The 22,320-nt window shown below is 46.5% G+C and overlaps 1 protein-coding gene across 7 annotated transcripts; it reads right to left on the bottom strand.

Moving 5' to 3' along the window:
• Positions 1-1,212: 1,212 nt before the first annotated feature.
• SAP130 (Sin3A associated protein 130) lies at positions 1,213-22,251 on the bottom strand. Of its 7 annotated transcripts, XR_009487623.1 has the most exons (22): positions 21,380-21,502; positions 20,772-20,888; positions 19,796-20,031; positions 19,110-19,268; positions 17,963-18,074; positions 16,340-16,464; positions 15,449-15,573; positions 14,722-14,872; positions 14,443-14,533; positions 14,057-14,161; positions 12,880-13,021; positions 12,569-12,690; positions 10,054-10,356; positions 8,921-9,098; positions 7,579-7,683; positions 6,455-6,816; positions 4,876-5,124; positions 3,842-3,967; positions 3,040-3,143; positions 2,675-2,807; positions 2,255-2,368; positions 1,945-2,054 (listed from the first exon to the last, which is right to left on the bottom strand). XR_009487623.1 is itself a non-coding variant. In XM_059854983.1 (21 exons), the coding sequence occupies exons 2-21, from the start codon at positions 20,881-20,883 to the stop codon at positions 1,896-1,898; spliced, it is 3,180 nt and encodes a 1,059-aa protein (XP_059710966.1). In that variant the 5' UTR covers positions 20,884-20,888; positions 22,230-22,251; the 3' UTR covers positions 1,213-1,895. The 7 variants fall into 7 exon arrangements, 6 of the variants coding, with proteins under 6 accessions (XP_059710966.1, XP_059710970.1, XP_059710965.1 ...); XM_059854983.1 differs by lacking the exons at positions 2,675-2,807; positions 21,380-21,502 and adding an exon at positions 22,230-22,251 and having other exon boundaries at positions 1,213-2,054; XM_059854987.1 differs by lacking the exon at positions 2,675-2,807 and having other exon boundaries at positions 1,213-2,054; positions 4,876-5,121.
• Between the last annotated feature and the right edge of the window lie 69 nt (positions 22,252-22,320).

The raw sequence follows: 22,320 nt of genomic DNA, 5'->3' as shown, positions 1-22,320 counted from the left end.
GTTTGGTAGGAAGGACCTTCAAGCTTGTTTTGTTCCAGCCCCTGCTGTGGGCTGGGACACCTTCTACAGTTTGCTCCTGGCCCTCAACATTACATAATCTAAACGTTTTCCACAGCACAAGAGCAGCACTGTAACTATTGCCATTCTAAGGTTATGGAACAGCATCATCCTCTTAAGTCTAGATGGCAGGCCTAAATAGCAACTTAGGAAAACTAAGGTTTCAAAAAAATCGGGTGAGAATACCCAGAACACATCAAGAGGGAGTTCCTAACTTCTGCAGCGTTTAAAAGAATCCTTCCCTCCCTTCTTTCCCCCACATACCTCACTCTGCTGATAATGCCTTGGATTGCACCTCAAACCCCTTTGCCAAGATATGAAACAGTTCCCAGCCCTACAAAAGTCCACAACCACCACAGAGCTTCTTGTGGAGTCCTTAGGAACCTGGGAGTGTCAGCACTGTGTTTTATTGCCTTGGCAACATCAAACAAATACTTCACCAGTTATGCATGCCTTTCTCTTCCTGCAGCACAAGAAATGTGGGGTGATAGCAGCAGTTTAATTCCCACCTTTTCTGGTCTTACCTCTGCTTTTAATTTCAACACACACACAAAACTACTGTAACTCTCCTAATACTGAAGTTACAATATCGTTATATGAGACTTGTATCTTACAGTGGAAGTGATTTCATTTGAATGAGCAAAATCAAGCTAACATGAAAGACTACCATCCAAAGCTGAAATAAACTTGGTTTGCATGTGTTAAAAACACAAAAACCATGTGAATATGGACATTCTACTTACTTCTCTACTTATAAAAATCAGGAAATAAGCATTAAATACTGTATTTTTAATCCAAGTCCTGAAAGAACTCAGTTCTGAATACAGGCAAGATAACAGCACTGTAACTGGAGGAGCAAAAGAATATATTCTTAACAGAGTTAGTTCATGACACTGAAGTTTCCAGCTGAGGAGACTAAAAATGAACTATTTAGCAATTTAAAATATGAAGGTTAAATGCACAAGCGCATGGGGGATAATCCATATTTCATCTTTAGGACCTGAACTGGGAACTGCATTACTCACCCTCCACAGCACAGGGTGCTGGCTGGTTCCCAACATGCTCTCTCCTCCTCTCAGGCTTCTTCCAAAGCTTCGTTTTCAAGTTTACAGCTTGCAGAGTTTCACTGGTACAAAGGTACACGAACTGCTCACATACAAAACCCTCCAATTCCTTTATTCATGTTGTCAGGATGTATGTGGTACGTACAATTAACATTACACCAGCTACAGCACCTCTTGCAAGAGGTACCTCAACACAAGTATCCCAGAGCACCAACACAGACACAGACACTACAATATCACTTTGAAATGATTTCCCCCCTCCCCCCTCCTTTTTTTTTATTTTTATTTAATCTTGACAGCTAGGGCTTCTGAGCTGCTGGAGATTCTTTGTGGCAGATCCCCTAGTGCAGTGGCACTGGTGTAAGAAGGCTGCTTTAGACACTGGAAGGTCAGAATGAGAACTGAATGGGGTAACTGAAAGAAGTGCCATTTCACTGCTGGAAGCTTGGCTGCTGTCTGGGTCCATAGCTGTATGGCAGCCTCCTGGAGTCCCCTGCACAACCTCCTGCCTGACAGGCGTCTCCATACCTGACACATCAGGAGTTAAACAGTGGGACTGGAAAGATTTAAAAAGGGATGAGCCTGAGAGAAATTTTTGTTCATTATGACAAGATCAAGGGCAATCCCTTCAGGTCACCAGGCTTCACGTGTCCATCTGTTCCCTAAACTCATCCTTTTTTATTCCGATGCTCTGCTTAAAAATAAACCCAAACTACAAAAAGGTTCAGCTCCGTTCTGTACACGTTCTCCGTTTCCAAAGTCATTAGTCTACGTTCAAACCTTCTCCTTTCGCTTCAATTTGGACACTTTCTTGACAGTTCCATTCTTGTTTAGAAGCTTCAAAACACGATCCTTGTGATCCAAGACCTTTAGCATGGAGTCTCGAGCCTCATTGATTTGATCCATGACGAGTTTACACCTCTGCATGTTCCCCTGAAAGGAAACACTTGTCATTAACCACAGAATGCCTGATCTGAGCAATGCCTTCCCATTTCCCTACCTGTGCCCCTTGTAACTGATGACACAGGAAGTAAACCCACATGGGTTTTTTAGGTGAGCTTTAGCTTTTACTAATCGCAGTAGGATGCCTTGTAACCAAGGGTGTGGTTTTGGGTTTTGGCCACAGGACCTACCTGTATCAGCTCATTGATTCGATGCAGGTCATCATCGGTCGCTGCCTTTTTCTTAGGAATGAGTCCCTCCTGCAGGGCAGTCAGTCTCTCATACACATCGTGCTCCAGGTTTGTCTAAAAGACATCAGCCCTTCATGAGAAGGGTCACTGCCAAGCTGGCAAACACTCGCCCATGTTAACAAAGCTACACAGAAACAGTGACAATCCATTCCCCTCTCAGCTGCTCTTGTCAGTGATTCAGAAGATGGAGCCTCTGACAAAATGTGGCAATATCACTCGTTTTAACATCCTATTTTACAGGATTGCTCCTCTTCTGAAGAAACATGGATCCTACCACAACTGCTTCCCCTACTGCTCACAATACTATTCCAGGAATGCAGAGGTTTTGGGGAGTTTGGTGCTAAAATGCAGAGCACCTACCTCACCCCCAACCTGAAACAGAAGCATCCAGGAATGTGGATCAGTGCTGCCTCCTCAGATCAGCCGCACCATCCCAAACAGACGCTTCTTCAGACCTGTGCATCAGCAGGAGGGAGTTGCCAGTTTTGATCATCTGTACAAAATACATCAGCTCTTATGTCTGGATCAAAACCAACACTCCAAGTTTCCAAGCCACTTATGCCACATTCCTGAGAAAGGGGAAAGCATGTCCCGCTCCCTTTGGGCACTACACACCAGCTCCTTTAGGGCATCCCAGTGTACTGAGTTTGTAAGAATGTCTTCCTGTCTTACACAGCTTCATGTTCCCCCATGGTTGCAGGAAGCTCCAAGCCCCATGCACCTACCAGCTGTAGTAGCTGCGCTGCACAGAGATGGACCTTCCACCCTTGTGCACGACAGGACACACCCTTCTGATTGGCAATCTCTTGCAGCATGGCCTTCTTCTCTTCTGTCACCAGGAAACACAAGAATACAGTACTCAAATTTTAGGAGTTGGCCGGGCCTCTCCTCTCAAACAACAATAACCCAAATTCTGCTCCCCCTACGACCTAATAAATGACAATGAGCAGCATTTTGATTCAGACAGGAAAGTGACTTCCCATCTGCCATGTACCTGACTGCTGCTCTCACTGACTAACAGGTTATCTGTACTTTCAGAAAGATTCTATCACAACCCATTTTTTCTCATTTAAAGAATGTAGTGCTCAATGTTTCAAACACCGGGCACAAACAAGTAAATGGTACATCTTGTACTACTTTTACTCTCTCCTAGATGTATTTGCACAGTTGTGAAAATCTAGTCTGCTTAGAAATTCTAAAATACTGGAAGACAGTATCTGATCTGATACTGATTTCCTTGTATTAGGTAAAAAAGTCTTTAAAAGCCCATTTGTTATTTGACAAGACTAGTTACACTAAATACAGAATGACTGTGATCAACTGGCAAGTGTTAGGTGGCCAAAAAGAACACTCAGCTGCAGCCTATCACCGCAGCACGTCCCTTTTATGAGGATACCTTTTGCGAGCACGTTTCTATCACTGCTCAAAAGCAGCTCCATCAATAACCAGACCATGTTTTCATTTACAGAAGCACAGCTGACTCAGTGCAGCCTCCTTCCCCTCCCTGTGCTCCCTGCCCAGACTGACCTTTGACGCGGACGTCGCTGTACCTCTGGAAGTGGTGGTAAGCGGCTTTCCAGGGGTTGCGGTAGTGCCGCAGCAGCGTGATCGGCGGCCTGGGACGCACGGGGACGTATCTCACACCTTCCTCATCTGCAAGAGGAACCACAACTGCATTATCATCCAGGAGAGAAAGCAGGCTGGCATCCTCAAGAACTCCAGCAGCAGGTCAGTAAGTGCCGTCTCATACAAAATGGTGTGTTGAAAAAATTGATTTTCCCTGACATTTTCCCAGCCCTATACAAAAAGTGGTGAGGAACAGATACTTGGATTCTCTATTACTTATATTTAGGAAGTGGGAATATGAAAATTCATTTTATCCAGTCCTATACAAAAAGTGGTGAGGAACAGATACTTGGATTCTCTATTACTTATATTTAGGAAGCGGGAATATGAAAATTCATTTCCCCAGCCCTATACAAAAAGTGGTGAAGAACAGATACTTGGATTCTCTATTACTTATATTTAGGAAGTGGGAATATGAAAATTCATTTTATCCAGTCCTATACAAAAAGTGGTGAGGAACAGATACTTGGATTCTCTATTACTTATATTTAGGAAGCGGGAATATGAAAATTCATTTCCCCAGCCCTATACAAAAAGTGGTGAAGAACAGATACTTGGATTCTCTATTACTTATATTTAGGAAGTGGGAATATGAAAATTCATTTTATCCAGTCCTATACAAAAAGTGGTGAGGAACAGATACTTGGATTCTCTATTACTTATATTTAGGAAGTGGGAATATGAAAATTCATTTTATCCAGTCCTATACAAAAAGTGGTGAGGAACAGATACTTGGATTCTCTATTACTTATATTTAGGAAGTGGGAATATGAAAATTCATTTCCCCAGCCCTATACAAAAAGTGGTGAGGAACAGATACTTGGATTCTCTATTACTCGTATTTAGGAAGTGGGAATGTGACAGGGTACCTTCTCTGAGAAACAAACAGAAGAGAAAATACTGAAGAATAACAAAGACATCAGAGATGTCATTACCTATATACTCCTTTGGAGGAGACTTTCGCTTCTCTGCCTTCACCAGCAAACTCTTGGCGGTGGATTTCTCATCATCAGTGCTGTTTGTTTCCATCATGTCCCCTTCCTCTGTGGAGATGACATGCTGCTGCTTACGGGGTTTCTTCCTCGGTGAGGCACCAGGTGGCAAATCGCTTGGAGGCATGGAAAGATTGTTGGCCAGCAGTGCCAAAGATGGAGACACAGTACTTGTAGTCAAAGGAGGGACTGCTGAGAGGAAGAAAGAAGAACCCAACCATCAGCAGTGGGAAGATAAGGCATTGTTTGAACACTACCTCCAACAGCAGGTCCTGTTTCAGCACAGTGTGAGGGGTGTGATGTGTACCAACAAGCCAGATATTAAGCCAGCAGTAATTATTAGGACAAACCTATAAGCTAAATTCTTTAGTGTCTCATATACTTTAAGAATGAGAGCAGAACCAATTGTCCCTCAGTTGCTTCATATTTGAAGCTTATGTTAATTCAGTGTTACAAAAAGGAGTCTTGCTAACATCTTTCTGTGTTACTGTAAAAAAACCCTCTGTATGTATACCAGCACAGGTCACTGTCACAGTAAGCAAATCCCTTCTCTCTCATGAGAGGAGAGTCAGATGGAATCAAAGCAGGACTGCAGCACTCTGCTTGCAGGGGTCTGCTTGTACTGCCAAGACTGCTGCTGTTGGTGCAGTGACACTGCTCAGCAGGTCACTGCACCAACCAACACACCTGTGCAGCTGGCAGCAGCATGGCAGGTAATCTGAGGGAACACTCCCTGAACTTGGAAGGACAATCAGCCATGACTAAGGCTGCAGCACAAAATTTCTGGGGTGGGATCTCTTGACAATTTGGCCACAAATGCCAGGAAAAGACAGAAGAGCCCCAAAGAGATTAATGCTATGTACCCATGCTCCAGACACAGGACAACACACAGCTTTGAGGAGAGTGATAAAACCAACAGCTAAGCCTGAAGTCTGAAACCCATAAATGTGGGATGCATTCCTATCACTTTGCCACTATATAGTGCCCAATAAGATCTGTAAGGATCTGAATTTACTGACCATGCCATTTGATAGCAACTATGACCAAGCTGGTTAAGTAAGGCAATATAATGAACATTTTGAAAAGTTCTAGAGAAAAATGTCCATAAATCACATAAAGGCCCTAGGAAATCCTACTGTGGCCATGAATTCCTCACATACAAGAAAGGCCACTTGACCTGAACAGTACAATTTGTAAACAAACAGAATTCAACTGAGCTCTTCCATAATATGTTGGTACCACTGCTGAGCATGAGCATTTTAGGCAAGGAATTCACACAGACTCTTTGGAGTTGGATCATTTGAACGTGAACAAAGCAGCCACCATAAGAAGTGATTTCATGGGAGATTAGGAAAAAGGCAAAAAAGATCTTTATAAAGTATATGGGAACTCTGGTGCTCTGTGTGTGCTACCATGGAAGAGATGTCCTTTCATTTTCAAGATGAAACTGTTGAAAAACCCTCCTAATTCCTCCACTGTCTCAAAAGCAAAAAACCCAGCCTGATGATTCCCAGCCACGTACCAGATACCGGCCGCATGATGTCCATAGGCTCCATTTCCTCTTTGATTTTGATCTCTGGGACCACAGGGCCCAGCACCGCTGACAGGGCCCCACTCATGGTGGATGGAGGAGCAGGAGCTGCCACGATGGTGGTGGAGGTCGGTGGAGCAGCTGCCACAGCTCCTGGGATGGTGGACAGGGCTGCTGCAGGCTGGGAGGTGGGGCTGGCAGCTGCAATGATGGTGGGGATGGCAGAGGGGGGCTGCTGAGAGCTCGGGGGCACCGTGATGGTGGGCTGCTCGCCACCTTGGTTACACACTGCCTCCATAGACACAGGCACTGGGGTGGCCATGGACACGTGGATTTCAGGCTTTGGCTTGCCCCTGTAGCACAAATAAAAGCAAAGAGAAGTGAAGTGAACTGTATCTCAGGTTGTGAGCACCCAGCACAAAAGAAATGAGCCAAAGTGCAGTCAGATTGTTCAGTTTTTCCTGCACCCACCAGGCTCAGTAAAGTCTTTAACAACAGGAGAAGGTTTAATCTCAGTTAGATTTCCTCCTCCTCTCCCTTTCTAATCTGTACTGATTACAGATTAATCTAATCTTTCTATCTGTACTGATTACAGATACTGCTTTTTTCCATTCACTGTGACAAACAAATCTCATGACTAATTCCAGGTAACTTCAAAATGCTTGTAAAAGGATCAAAACAGTTTTACAATGCAGCCAAGAGGAACTTTTACCCAAAACTGTACTGGCCCCATCCTCTGCAGGAGCTCCCACTGTGGCTTACAGTTACAAAGCAACAAATTGTAAAGCCACTGAGCTCAAGTGAAGCAGGGCAGAAGTTGCATTTACCTTTCCTCAGCATTATTTTTCAAGTACTATAGAAAAAAGTTTTGAGGCCTATCTCCCCTTACACTAGTAGAGGGTTTTTTGTTTGTTTCTGTGAATGCTCATCACCACAGCTTTTAAAGGCAATTTCCTCAGCTTCACAAACAGCAGAACTTATCAAGGCTGTTCGAGTTGGTCACAAATTCAAAAAAGATTGTTTCCCAGAGGAAAGAAAAGTGCTCAATAGCCAAAGAACACAAACAAATATAATGCAACTATTTTGCTGCAGTTGGCTGTTCCCTAAAGTCTTACCCAGCAGGCCTTGGTGATCCAGACGTGCTTCGCATCGTGCTCTCCACACGTGTGCTGGCCACTTCAGGTGGCTGAGGGGGAATTAAGCTTTTCCGGACTGCCAGCCTGAAAGAGACACACAGATCTAGGATTCCCACCTCCCTGGTGCAAAGACAAACACCCCTGAGGGCAAAGAAATCAGCTCTCTTACACAAACCAGGACAGGAGTTATGGCTGGAGCACTGCTCCCTGTCTTCAGTGTAACCAATTCTCTGCTACACAGAGAATCTCATTTTACTTTTCAAATTAGCTATTTTATTTTCTTTTAAAATAAAAGATAAGTTGCTCTGGCCTAGTCTCACCCAATTTAGGGCTTCTCCAAGAATGCCACCTTTACTTTCATCCTGTCAGGGAGAACACTTTGCTGCAGCTGCCAGGCTCCAGCAGTGGACAGGGGTCTGGCCATGCCACTGCTGCTTCAAGACTGAGCAAATCATCTGGAGCTAAACAGTGCTCACATGGGCAGCTGCTCCCTTTAGCTGGACCTGACTGCCAGAGCCTGGCTCCAGGACCTCAAGGGCTGAGTGTGGATATTAGGATGATAAGGCTGATTAAGATCTTTTAGACACTATTTAGTCTCCCATGGGACTAAACGTCAAACTGCTATCCAAAATAATCAACAAATTGAAACAGTCTTTAGTGATCTACCTGACTCTTTAACTTCTCGTTCAGTTTTACAGCCTACAGCTTCTCTGCCTTAAAAAAGGTTTCCACCCACATAAAAAGTATGCAATTTTAATCTCACAGGACACATTAGTGCCACACGTTTTCAGTTGCTAGCTGGGAGGAAATGTATTGTTAATTCTAAAGCTGTCTCTTGCCTCTTTATTAAGGCATTTAAAAATAGACAGGCAACATAAAATATTTTAAGAGTTTAAGTTACTCCCTCTCTTTTTCCTAATCAGATTTCACAGCAGGGTACTAATCCTATCCTTTCCACTCATCCACATATTCTTCCAAGAAAAGCACTGAAGAAAAAGCACCCAATTCTAATTTTAGCAGACTATGAACTCTTTCTTCTTATCACACTAAGCAAGAAAGCCTCAAATCCACTTTCTCTCAAAAGGTCACTTTCCAGACCTAGGAGACAAACTGTCCTTCTTGTTTTATTATTAACACTACAGAAAACTAAATCCTGCCCTGGGGGAGGAAAAGAATTGTTTCACTGATCAGCAGGTTACTTATAACCATTGCTGACTGAATAATCTGCTGGAGTATTCCTTATCTCCACTGAAATGATTCCATTTGGCTGGGCTGGACTGCACGGAAGTGCCACCCACGTGTCACCCCCAGCTCCACTCACCCGTCCGTGGCTGGTTTCTTGCGAAGGATGCTGGGGCGTGGCGAGGAGCCCTGGGCTGGAGCACTGGCACTGGCACTCTGGTTGTGGGTTTGCACAACTGTAGTTGCTGCAGATGCAGTGTTGAATGTGTTGCTAATAGGATTGGCTACAATGGTGGCTCCATCTGCCAAGACTACTGCTGGGAAGGATGGACATGGACACGGCAGAGAAAAAAACAGAGTGGAAAGCAGCAGTTACTTAGGGGAATGTGATGACAAAGCAGGTGTCTGCAGAGCACATGTTGTCCATTCTCTGAGTCCCTCAGTCTCTAACTGCAGTACTTTCAGACTCCTTTATAAGCACTGCCTTTGCCACAAGCAATCTGATCACTGAACCTTCTGCAGGGAAGATAGAAATTACTTCCTGCCTAACAACCACTTCTAGGGAAATTATCTTTTCCAGAAGACAAGGAAAAGGCAGAAATCACTAGGGAGATCACGAACACAACTGGGTCAACAGAGCAACACTTCTGGTAGAGCCCATGTGGCAACACATGCCAGCTGTATGTAAGTGACATCAGCTGTGTTTGCATTCCGACTTCTGCCAGAGCCTCTCTGGCCAGCTGAGGGATGCAGAGCATGTGGACAGCCAGGAAGTCACTGTGCAGTGCCTGCCAGCTATGCAACAGCTTATTCTCTTGGATCTCCCATTCCTCCACTAAGTTCTTGGGGCTTCATCACACCAATCACTTATCATGCAAGATGGTTTCTGTCACAGCTCAGGATCAGGTTACCAACAGCAGAAGGTACCTGGCTGTACCCTAATTGCTCCTGGGATCTGATGCACAGCCAGAGAACATCACTCACTTGTAAATTACTTTTGCTACAAGGCCTTACTGAAGGCATCTGTTTAAGCTCAGGCACTACCAGTCTTTTCCACTGAAGTAACCCATCCAAGGCTACCCACATGCTCCATCTAGCAAGCTTTAAAAATAAATCCCTTCAGAAACAGCCAACAAGCATTTGCTGGGAGAATATGTGCATGCATGTATTCAGTGTCCACCTCTGGACCACAGAGACTGTAACTACACCATCAGTCACAGCCAAATGTGCAGGACAGCAGCTCAGCTGCTCTGAAGAGAGGACTTGTCTTACCTGAGGTTTTGGTGTCTCCCGGTGGCTGCTGGGCCCCGATGGGTGCCGGCTGCAGCCCCTGCGCGCCCATGGGTGCAGCAGGGTGCAGTCCTTGGGTCCCGATGGGCGCTGGCTGGATGCCCTGGGCACTGATGGGGGCAGGCTGGATGCCCTGGGCACTGATGGGGGCAGGCTGGATGCCCTGGATGTGCCGGGCGTGAGATGCATCCACTGTCATCAGCTGCATGGGGTTCAGGTGCACGGTGGAGGCCACTCCCACACCGGTCTGAGCCGTGATGGCCGAGTTGGGCGCCTGGGCTGAAACTGGAGCAGCACAGACACCTCACCAGCAGGTCATCTCAGCTCCCCCTCCCACCTCCTACTCAAATACTAACTTTTCAAAAAGACTATTTTTCGCTTTGAAAAATTAATTTGCCATTCTGCTTGTTGCAGTAGTAAATATGAGAGTAAACTGTCTGCCAGAGGAATTAATTACTGTTGATTTTAATTCCACTTTTTATTTCTAATTGCAGCAAGAGAGAAAAGAGCAGTTTAAATCTGCTTTTAGGTAGACTCAAATTACCATCTCAGAAGGCTGTGCTCTATTTTTGTTCATTATCGTATTTTACAGTGCTTGTAAGTACCAACACTTGGCATTTTTCCCTCCTTAAAAAACACATTAAAAGTAATCAGAAACCTAAGTAATTTCTTGTGCTCTGAAGTCAACTCAACTCTGAAGTTGACCACAACCTTATCTGGCCTCAGAACAGGCCAGATATAACAGGGAGCCAGTTACAGGCTGGATCCCACAGCTCAAATGAACACATTTATCTTTCAGTGGCAGAATAATTTTCCCAACAATACATCTGCTCTAAGCAGCTCAATCATTTAAATAAATTCAAAGCTTTAAACAACTGATTCCACCTTTTCAGATCCACTATACAAAGTATTACAGTTCTCCCATGCAGCACTTTAATACTTTTGGGCCACTTGCAGACCCTGGATCTCCAGATTTCCAGGCTCTGCAGAGCTGCACCAGGATTTCTGCAGCCACGCACAGAATGCAAGTGTGAACTTGCCAACAACGGCCTTGCTTGCTAACAATGCAGAACAAGCAGGTTTTATCATTGTCACAGCATTTCCATCAAGTTCTTGTGCTGACAAGACACTCTAAAAACAGGCATCAAAAACTGAAACCAGGTGCCTGAAAATGGCTCTGTATAAACTGTGGCACATTTATTCTCTTAGTCAAAACACTGTCGTTGCAAAACTTTCTATCCAACAAAATTATTTTATGATACCAAGTAAAACACAACCACCATTTGAAAAACCAAAATTCTGCATAACTCTCCTTATCTCAGTGATCTTTTAAAAAGTCTCCTCTGAAATCCTCTGTACCCTTACCCAGCTGTGCTCAGCATAGGTGTACCTTCTTCCTCATAACCTGAATGCTCTGCTTTAAGTTGCCACCACCAGCTGCCATAATTAATACCTTCCATGGATTCTTCAAGTCAATTTAACAAGTGAAATGTCTCTGTCAATAAATTCCTGATGAAGAATATACATCTGCATTTATACAAATGACCATTAGCCTACCAGCACCCCAATATCCCTCCAGAACTGGAACCCCTGACTGTGTGCAATTATGTTCTGTCAGGGAAGGTTTAGATTGGATATTAGGAAAAAATTCTTCACATAGAAGGTTGTTAAGCCCTGGCACAGGCTGCTCAGGGAAGTATTTAAAAACATGTCACTTGGGAAAATGGTTTAGTGGTGGCTTTAGGAGTGCTGGATTCATGGTTAGATTTGATGACCTTAAAGGTCTTTCTCAGCCTAAAGAACCCAGTGATTCTATGCCTTCCTGTTCAACAAATGGGCTTTGCCACCTCCCAGTCCTTCTAAATTTCCTCTGTACTGCTCACAGGTATCATGCTGCCAGCAGACACAGATATGCCATGAAAATCCACATCGTGCATGTTCTTGCAGTCTGGACAGTGGAAATTATCCCATTACAGAGAACAGCCCTAAACAACCTGGTAAGGTAAAAGTGTTCCAAATATTTTGTCACAGAATGACATAAGTTTGGGCTGTGCATCATTTTTTTGAATGCTAATTACTGTGACTGTTCAAATCCATTAATTTCTCCATTCTCAACAGAACACTAATGCAAGTGTGCAATGCAAAAATTAGTTTCTCCCTTTTTGGTTCATGTATCTCTCTCCAACTGTACATTCACACGAAAAGATATTAAAAGAGCTTATCAGAACACCAGGAAATGAAGATGTATCAAAGAGTTGGCTTGGTTTGGAGGAGCCAAACTATTTTGATTTGTAGACTCAAAACTTTTACTTATAGACACAGAGACCCTGGGATATCAAATACGAAACTCCTGAAAAAACAACAAATCATCAGAGACTTTTTGTGACTAATTGTCACACTCAAGCAAAATCCTTTTAGTTCCTTTCATCACTAGAGCACATCCATAAGCTGCAAGCTCAACAAAGCCCCGAGGCTGCCTTCCCCAAGCTGGGCTTACCTGGGTACTGGCGGATGGTGGACACGGAGCTGGTGATGGGGGTGTAGGTGTGGGCAGTCAGAGGGTAGGCAGAGGGGGGGTAGGTGGGTAAGAAATACTGGAACTGGACAGGCACCGACTGCCTACAGCATCAAAGAGAGCAAGTGTTACACAGAGTCCAGCAGGTAACCTCCAGTGCCCTTTAGCACTCCCTGAACTACCAAATCCCATCCTCCCCCTCCGTTTTTATAATGTTATTTCCACCACAGCAGAACAGGGCACTCACACCCTGCTCACACACTCTCATGGGGAGATGTGTTGGTTCTGCCCACCTGTTGTCATTTCTGGTTTCCATGGCTACTGGGTTTGGAGATGCCCGGTGGCTGGACAGAGGTATGAGGTTACTCCTCTCTGCTGTGTAATCAGACTGGATCCGGGGAGAAGTGTGGGTGATTTGCTGGGGAACCACTTTAGCTGCAAGAAGACAAACACGTCATCAACTGACAGTCAAAGGAAAGGCTAGTAAACACTGCAAAGCAAGATCAATAACCTTGTCAAACAAAACAACCAACACTACTCCCTTCCCTCTCAACCTAAACCAACCCACCCTATCCACAAATTATTTCCTACCTACAATAGGCCAAAAGAAAAAGGAGAACAAAGCATTTCTCATTAATTTATATCAGAATGGATGGATATTCTAAATACACATCTAAATGATACTTGCTAATGAAGTCTCTTCAGTGCTCAGATTAAGTTAATTTTTTTACGATCAGCCCGAACCATTCTGATGTCAAGAACGAGTTATCTGAGTTTTGAAAGCAAAGATCAAGGGAAATCAGCCCAAGGCAGACAAGTGTCTGTGGACAGAGGTTATGAAAAGGAAGAAAACACCTACAAGAACTTTACAAGAAACACTTATGTATGAGATACAGTTTCACTCCTTGGAAATTTATGGTTGGGGAAGAGATTAAAAGATTTCAAAACAACAAGGATGTCAGCAGGAAAACAGATAAACAAAAGGAAACTTATGCAGTTCTGTAGGAAACATCTCAGGCACATTCCACATCCAGGCAAGTAAAGTTCCCACCTTTAAGCCTTTGTGTTTTACATTCAAGGGAACACACTAATCTAATCCAGCTAGGCTACACCTAACACCTCAAGAAGCACATGAAGTAACTTACAAAATCAACTATGAAAGCCACAATCTATCACCAAGCAGTTAAAACTTTTAGAGTATCCAGTGCAGGTTTTGAAATGCCAAAAGGCCCAAGTTTGTATAAAAATTCAACAGAGAAAGTAAATGAGCCATTTTATTACCTGCTTCTCCTAGAACCTTTCTTCCTGATATAAAAAAAAAATAGAATACTAGACCTGTTAATTGGTTTCTCCCAGCCTGAACTGATTTTCTTTCCTTCCTTAATTTGCTAACATGCACAAACACTTCCAGCATGCAGAGAAAACCTGAAGCATAAATTACACATTGTTCTGAGAACTGAAATCACTCACCAACTGGGATGTTAGAGGTTGTGACAGCTGTAGCATGGGAAGAATGTGAGGGCATTGTCATGGTAACAATGGTGCTTGTAGGCGCTTGGGTGTGAGATACAGAACCTGAAGGAAAAAAAACAAACTTCATAGGAGATCTTTCTATGGAGCCCTACCATGCCAGTGTATCCACATCCTAAAGAGGGCAAAACCCCCAAACCAGACAACCTTCCTGAAGAACTCAGTAATTTCACTCCTGCAGCCTGCTCATGCACCTCCAAATAAAGTCTTTACCATGAAAAAAGATTTGCTCAAAAATGATTGGGTTCTAAATTCAAAGAAAGCCAACAAAAAGCAACAAACCCCAGTCCTGATGATGCTCCCATAACAGCATTATGAATACTCACCGGCTGTGGTGGCTGAAGCAATGGTATTCGTTGCCAAAATAGGTGCCACAGTTGCTGCTGCCACTGGAGTACCAGTACTGAAAATGGTTTTCTATGGAAAAAAAAATTTCCTAAAGTTAGAAGACTACTAAATTTAACACCTATAGTTAGTATGGAATCACCTTGCACTGACCATACAGAACACTAATTTCTAACTCTTCTCCAAAATGTAATCCTAGCCTGCAAGCTATAAGCAAGTCTGAGGAAGCAGCAGGAGGTGTTTTGCAGCCTGCAGCCTACCTGGGCCATGGTGTGGAGCTGTGGTTTCTGGGTGCCTATGGCAGGGTGCGAGGGCAGCGTGATGCGCGTGGCCGTGTCCCGCGGCTGCGCCGGCCGCTGGATGCTGATGGCTGCAGAGGGTGGGTGCTGCTGGATGGACAGCGTGGGGCGGCTGCAGAGCAAGAAAAGCAATCATCAACAAATCCTTCTGGAGACTGAGGGTGGGAGATACAACACAGGCACACTCAACAGGCCTCATGTCCTCCCCACTGACAGCAGCGCTGCTGTCAATCACGTGGCAAAGCAACACGAGGAATTTGAGCTACACTGCTCTGTCCTCATCTGCCCTATGCACCCAGCCAGGAGTTAGCATAACTCTTATCAGCTGAACTTCATTTCAGCATTTAGTGTCACTTTTCACTGTGTCTTCATAAAAAGTATAGGCCAAATAGCCACAAGTTCCTACAACACAAACTCTGCTGTCCAGGGAGCAGGACTACAAAAATTATTCCTTAAGGTCTTTCCTGCTCGAAACACAGAGCCCTTATAAAGCCCTTTTACCCTTATAAATGGGTGTAAGTTCATGCTTATACCCATTTTCATTCACAGAACTTCAAGGATTTGCACTGTGCAAACATTACTATTTTCATTTTATATCCTCCCAGAAGTAGAGGATTAACAGCTCAGGCTGATTAACATTTCCCCTTATTGCAATTTCTGTCAAATACAGAGTTTCTGCAGGCTTTACCTGAGGGTTGACTCTGTGGCATGTGCTGCTGTTGTGGTTATAACAGGGGACTGAGCTCTCGTGGCTGAGACAGTTGCCACCACTGCAGGAGGAATAGTGCTTGAAGTTGTCACAGGAGGACGAGACTATTAAAAAACAAAAAAGTGTCAAAGAGAGAACATTCAGAAAGGAAATTCTGCTGTTTAGAGAACAACTAGGAATTCCTTGATTAAAACTGGCTTCCCTGCACCTCATCACTAAGTTTTGGCATTCTGAGACATTTCCAATCTTCCTGAATTGATCTGCAAGCTCCTAAGCAGAACTGTCCTGGTTTTCAAAACACATACAGCACAGGAACCAGGAAGCAACAAAGTTAACATTAAAGACCTCGAGGAAAAACCTCAAAGGTCAGTTCCCTTCAGAATGAAAAGAAAAGAAATCCCAGTACACACAAAGTTAGAGGTGATTGGGATCCTAACTGAAATCACAGTGGGAAGATGTTTAACCCTAGGGCTGAACACTAGCACTGCTGTAGGGAGACAAGATCTACCATATTCTCCTTATACAGGTACAAAAGCCAAGATATACAGAAGGATATTATAGTGAGATTTCAAAATTTCTACATCAATTAATATATTGAACAATAAATTAACATCAGGACATTGTTCTGGTTCTTTCAGACTTTAAAACTTGAGTGTGTCTGAAAGAAATTGTCTTCCCAGTTTCTAAGCACTTTGGAGCCAGATTAAAACCCACCAAGTCTATGAAGGAAATACAGGAAATAGACCTGGAAGAGAGCTGACAGTAGCTGCAGCCCAGTGCACACAAATAATGAGAGGTTATACATTACAGCTGAGTGCCAGGGAGCGTGTGGAGGTCAGTGATGTGCAGAGCTGCCTGGCTGCTACCTGCCTGGATTGGCTGGTGGATGATGTGCTGAACTGCTGGCTGGGCTGCAGCTGCATTTGGCAACTGGGAGGCTGGTCTCAGGACTGTGGTTACTTTAGAACTGGACATCACTGCAGCAGCTGCTGCACCTGGGGAAGAAACCAAGCACGTTAAAATTTAGCTCCATCACAACCACAGACAGACCCTGACATCAGCTGGTATTTCAGCTCTAATGCATTTCATATTCAGGGCAGTTCATGTGATGTTGGTATAAAAATAAAGCTTTCAACAAATATCCATAAGGTTTACAAAAGCATGTGTGGAAGGGTAGGTATTATTTCAAATTAATTTGCTTTAGAGGTATTTCTTATTCTCCTATAAAAGCCTTGAATTGCAAATGCCATGTTTTCTTATTCCAAGCTATGGAAGTCAGTAGAAATAATTCAGTTTGATTACTGGGCCAATGTGGAAATAAGTCATCTGATACCAGCAATGATCTCACTGCAGCTGATGAAGTTCAGAAGAAAAATACATTTGCAAAAGGAGGAAACCAAAAGAACAAGGAAACACCACACAAAACAAACAGCTACATCTCCCCTTAAAAGTACAAGGCCAAAACTCCACACCATTTAAACCTGCAACTGATTAATTTGTCTCCTGTCTGACAACTCCTGATCATAACAAATCACAGTAGCAGGCAAATAGCCTTGCAGTCAGATGATGGACTGGACTGTATATCTTCTGTACATGTCCTCCATTGAAATTACCTCAAAAGTTAATATTCAAACCCAGAGAAAAAGGGCAGGGAAAAAAGAAAATGTGTACTGAGAGTCCAAGTCTGTGGCAGCTGTCCCTCAGAATCAGGTGAAGAACACAACTGGAGCTACAGATAAACCTCCACAGTCCTTCCACCTGCTCTAGTTAAAGAAGATTATGGTTTTGTTCACATCAATTCATTTTTCTTGAGTGAGCCAGCAAATAACATTGAGAGTAAAAAGAAATAAAAATGATAAATGGAACTTGGAATTCAGATAAATTTAAAGCTGAACTGCAAACCCAACCCATGAGACTTTGAAAGCAAAGCTGCAGTCAGAAATCTGCCAGGCTGTACTGAGCACAGGGCTGCATTAAGGGGCTGATCTCCTGTTTTACAAGCTGTAGCATCCAAAATGCTGGGAAAAAAGAGCCTGTAGTTATCACCAGCATTTAACTCATGGGTAAATGCAAATGCACACAATATGATGTGCTAGCATGCATAACAATGCATGAGTGCTCCTGTGACAGGGGGACACAAGAATGTGGCCCACAACTGCCATAGGTGAGCAATACTTGTACATGTACATGACATTTTGCAGGGCAGGTGAGTCTCTACCAGTAGTTGTTTTTTCTTGATTGTTTTAACAGCAAAGAATTAGAATAACAGATGTGCTGGTGTCTGCCAGCATTTTAAACACTGTCACGTGATCCTGCCCTAAATAGCTGAAGGCAACACAATTCTTGAAAGGCCAGCAGTCACTCCCTCATGCCAGCAGTTCTAACTTCTGAGGGAATAGCTGCATTAGCAGCGAGGAGTTTCAGAGGTCTGGGCCAAATGCAGCACTGAGAGCCCGTGAGCAGAAGGCAGGGACAGCACAGCTTGATCTTTACCTCGGGGCAGATGAGAAGCTCCAATGTGCAGTGGAGGCCCAGGAGCACTGCTCCTGATGATGGACATCTGCACGTTGGTGGCCATGATATGATGCAAGTTACTGGGATGCCCCTGCAGAGTTCAAGAACAAAACAAGTCAGCTGTGTTGACAAAAAATCAGTGGCCACAGAATCACCATATCTCAGCCTCAGAGACAGAAAAGAGATCTTGGAAGAATACTTGGTGTACCAAGGCTGCATGCATTAAAAGCTGAGTGGAGAAAAAGGCAGGTGCCTGTACAGGATAAAGTTACAGAGCCTGCTGAACACTTCTCTGTTTCACTGCTGTGTTTTGATGGTGGGTCCTTGGGTGACAGTCACCCAGCAGCCACCCACAAACAGCTACAGAGTTGTCCCTTCTAGCATTGGTGACATCAAGGCATAGTTTCATATCACCTCTCCAATTAAGTTGAGAGAATGGTGGAAACCTGGCAAATGCTGGAACAAATTCTATTTTTTTTATAATTCTAGACCCCCTGAGGATATTAATATAAGATAAATCCACTGAAATTGCTGCACATCCTTAGCCAGACTAACTCAAGTCCACCTAAAGGCACTTTACATCAAAACTCTGAAAGGCTTAGACTGTTCTGACAAACTATTTTTAAACCAACAAGGCTGCCTCTGCAGTCAAGTTAGAGGAGAAAAAAAAATTCAAATAATTATCTACACAGACTCCCTCAAATTTTGTCACTCCTAGTTCAGTAAGAACACAGTGCAAACCCGTGAACTGTTCACTGGTCTCTTCTGATCTCCCCCCAGGGAAGCTGAAGAACAGTGCAATAATGAATCCCAGCAGTTTCTCTACAGCAGAAATTCTCCAAGTGACCCTGACACAGCAGGAGCTTTTAAGGAAAGACCCAGCTTTTGGGTATGGCTCTGCCATCACAGCCTGGCTGTGCTATCTCAGTTGGATGATCCCAACAAATCAGCAGCTTTGGAAAGAGACAGTGACAACCAAGCCTGAAGTTTAATGGTCCAAGCAGCACTGAATAGGGAAACCTGCTCTCTTTACACTCCCTGCTGCTGCAAAAGTCCACCTCAGCTGTACTTGTATTGATCTGAGCGTGCAGTGAGATGGAACACAAAAGCCACCAAAAAACCAGACCTGCTGCCCACTGATGGTTGCCACAGGGATGGTTGGAGCCTGTGGTATGCTGCTCTCCATGGTCACAGTCACTTGGCCAGGGACCTTGGTGGGAGCTGAGAGAGTGGAGGGTGGAGCAGGAGCAATGGGCCGGCTGGGCATGGTGGGCTTCAAGGGAGGCTGCAAGAAATGGAAAAACAGAAACATTGACAACTTCAAATGAGAGCCCAGTGCTGAAGCAGTAATCATTCTGTGGGGTCAAAGACTGAGGAGAAAGTTTATGTAAACATGGCTTAATATTTGGAGAGGAAAGATACTGAACATTTGGTTATTCCAAACAAAGAAAGGGCATATTTGGTCCTGGAAATATGCAGGTTCTGGCATGGGTCATCAGTGGAATCTCTCAGAGCTATGGTATTGCCCTACAGACACTGGATATTACCAGTTAACTTTATATCCTGCAGAGAAAATGGAAGACTTCAGAAACTGAGTGAAATCACTGGTCTCCTCAAAGACAAACAAAATAATGCTGAAATACCAGCAAGGCCTCAGTGTATCATCTGGAACAGCCAAACCCACAAGGCACTGCACAGTTAGCAGAGTCATGCAAGGAAAGTTCTAGAATCAAAAGCAGGGAAGGTTTTGGTGTAATTCAATTTTTCTCAACACCTACTCATACAGATTGTACTGATGAATCCTCTCATTACCTTCATAAGTCCATCTGAAAAAGAAAGTGGCACAGCTGGAGTCAAATGTGCTGGTGGTGCTGTCACTGTCACTGGGGCACCAGACTGGACAGGGTGGTGCTGTGTCAGCATCTGGACCTGTGGGTATGGCCGGACCACCACGGGCTCCTGCTTCTCCTCCCGGGGCTGGATGGAGCCACTGGGGCCCATGTGCTCCCTGGGAGCAACTTCTGGCTCACGACTGGATTCGTCACTCACTAGAGAAAAACAGAGAAAAAGATCAGAATTGTTACAGAGCTCGCTTTGGTCACCCACTATTCGATATTTCCAAGACATCGGAAATATTGAAATTAAAGAAGTTCACTCTGACAATAAAACATATTCCAGGGATGGAGAAACTGGGAATTCTGGCACTGCTTCCCCTCAGAAGTGATGGGCTGGACAATGTTGGGGAACCTGGGGTCAACTCTGAGAAGTCCAACTCAACACCTTCTTTAAACACAGATTGACTAACTTTTCTTTCAAGTGGAAAATATTTAATTATCTAAGTAGCAGCTATTAAGTCCCAGATCAAACAGCATGAAAAGCTGCACATTTAATGCAATATGTATCTGAATATCGAGCAGAAGAAAGGCATAAAACCTCCTGAAAATGAAGCTGCTCCCCCAGTCACTTCTGCAAACCTGTCACCGTGGCAGAAGCCAGGTGGGATTACAGTTCCCACCCCATTTCCAGCTCCATGAGATGCTGAGCGGGACAGGCACCTGCGCGCAGTCACCGGGCAGCCAAGGCGCATCCCGGTTCTGCCGGCGCTGTCCGGAGCCGCCCTGCCGCCCCCAGTGCTCTCCGCCTGCGGAACCGCGGCAGCTTCCAGCCCGGCCCGCGGGGCCGCCTCGCTCCTCCCGCCGAGGCGGCAGAGCGCGATGGGCGGGGCGGGGTCCCCGGGATCGCTCCCCGCCCCCGGAGCCGACAGACGCGGGCCCGGGATGGCGCTTACCTGTGGCGGCGGGGGCGATAATCCCGGCCGAGCCGCTGGTGGGGATGGGCGGCGGCGCTGGTCCCAGGGCGGCGGGAGGCGCGCCCGAACGGGGGAACTGCTGCGAGCTCATGTCACCTGCGGGTGGGCAGCGCGGCCGTTATGTCGCGACACGCCCGGCCCGGCCCGGCCCGGCCCCGCCGTCCCCGACCTCCCTCCGTCCCTCCCGCTCTCCGGGCGCGGCCCCGCGGCCCCACCCACCGCGGCGCGCCCGCGCGGGCGGGTTCGCGCGGCGCCCGGCCAATGGCGGCGGGGCGGCGCCGGCCAATCAGCGCCCGCCCTGTGCGCCCCGCCCCGCCGCGCCGCCGCGATGGGCCGCAGGGCCCGGATGTGCCCGGCAGCGCGACGGCCCCGCCGCCTCGGGCCGGGCCGGGCCGCGCCACTCTGCCCTGCTGCCGTCCTTTCGCGATACCCCCTCCGCGGCACTTCCGCCGGCCGGAGGCTCGCTCCCCCCCCCTGCCGCCGTCACGCTCTGAAGCGGCGGCCGCCGCCCCCTACCCGCAGCCCTTCCTCGGAGCCAGCTCCGGCCCGCAGATGTGGGTGATGTCGTGCGCCGGCCGCGGCAGTACCTGTGCCCGGGGCGGTGCCGTGCGCCGGTCCCTGAGGCCGGTCGCCCCGCGTCGCCGCCGCTGCCGAGCGCCGCTTCCGCCGCTGCAGCTGCCCGGACCCGATTGGCCCCGGCCAGCCCCGCCTACCTTGGGCTGCCGCACTTAATTGGCTGCCGAGCCCGCCCCGCGGGGCCGCCGGGAGATGTAGTCCGCTCTGGGGTTGTGGCGGGCACAGATCTCGCGAGGCGCGGGAGGGGCGGCGCTGTGCCCGAGCGCGCCATTGGCCGCGCGCCGCGAGGTCTCCGAGGAGACGCGGAGTGGGCGGGACGGGCCGCGGTCACCGCCGGGCCCCCCTTGGACCCGCCACCGCCCCCTCGGACTCGCTCCTGCCGCCACCCAGAGCTCCGCACCCCGTCGTTGCTCTCCACACCCGGCCAAACCACCCTCCCCCCCGCACACACACCCCTCAAAGTCCCCAACACCCAGTGTGGGAAGTGACAAGAGGACATGGCGCGAAGGCGTTGGGCGTCCCTGGGGAGGGCACGGAGGGAGTCAGCACCCCGAGAACATCCAAACCCCTCCATAATTAGGGTGGCCCCTCCCCCAAAACTCCCTGGGCGGCCGCCCAAAGTGCTCCCTCCAATCCTGGGAAGGGACACAAGGACATGGGGGGGGGCTTTGGGGATCCCTGGGGCTTAGCACCTCAAACCCCCTGAAATTCGGGGGGGATCCCCAAGGCAGCCCAGGGATTGCCCGAAGTCCCCAACCCTCATCCTGGGAAGGCACAAGGGGATATGGGCGGGGCACCCCTATCACTGGGATAGAGGGGAAAAATTAAATAATAATAATAGCATAAAAGAACCCCACAAACCTCGGACACGATGCACATCACAGCGCTGAGAGACCGCAGTGCAGGGCTGCCTCGCCTTTGGTTACAGACACATCAGAACACCACCATTCTT

Source organism: Haemorhous mexicanus, chromosome 10 (genome assembly GCF_027477595.1).
Source record: "Haemorhous mexicanus isolate bHaeMex1 chromosome 10, bHaeMex1.pri, whole genome shotgun sequence".
NCBI lineage: Eukaryota > Metazoa > Chordata > Aves > Passeriformes > Fringillidae > Haemorhous > Haemorhous mexicanus.
The sequence above is the reverse complement of the archived record's forward strand: the minus strand, read 5'-3'. Positions and strand labels throughout refer to the sequence as shown.

Excerpts from the sequence above, each read along its gene's own strand:
- SAP130 (XM_059854983.1), bottom strand. The coding sequence starts at position 20,883 with ATGAGCTCGCAGCAGTTCCCCCGTTCGGGCGCGCCTCCCGCCGCCCTG. Across the intron at positions 18,075-19,109 it reads CAACCATCAGTGGGCAGCAG|GGGCATCCCAGTAACTTGCA; the intron begins GTCTGGTTTTTT and ends TGAACTCTGCAG. Across the intron at positions 3,144-3,841 it reads CAGCGACGTCCGCGTCAAAG|AAGAGAAGAAGGCCATGCTG; the intron begins GTCAGTCTGGGC and ends TCCTGGTGACAG.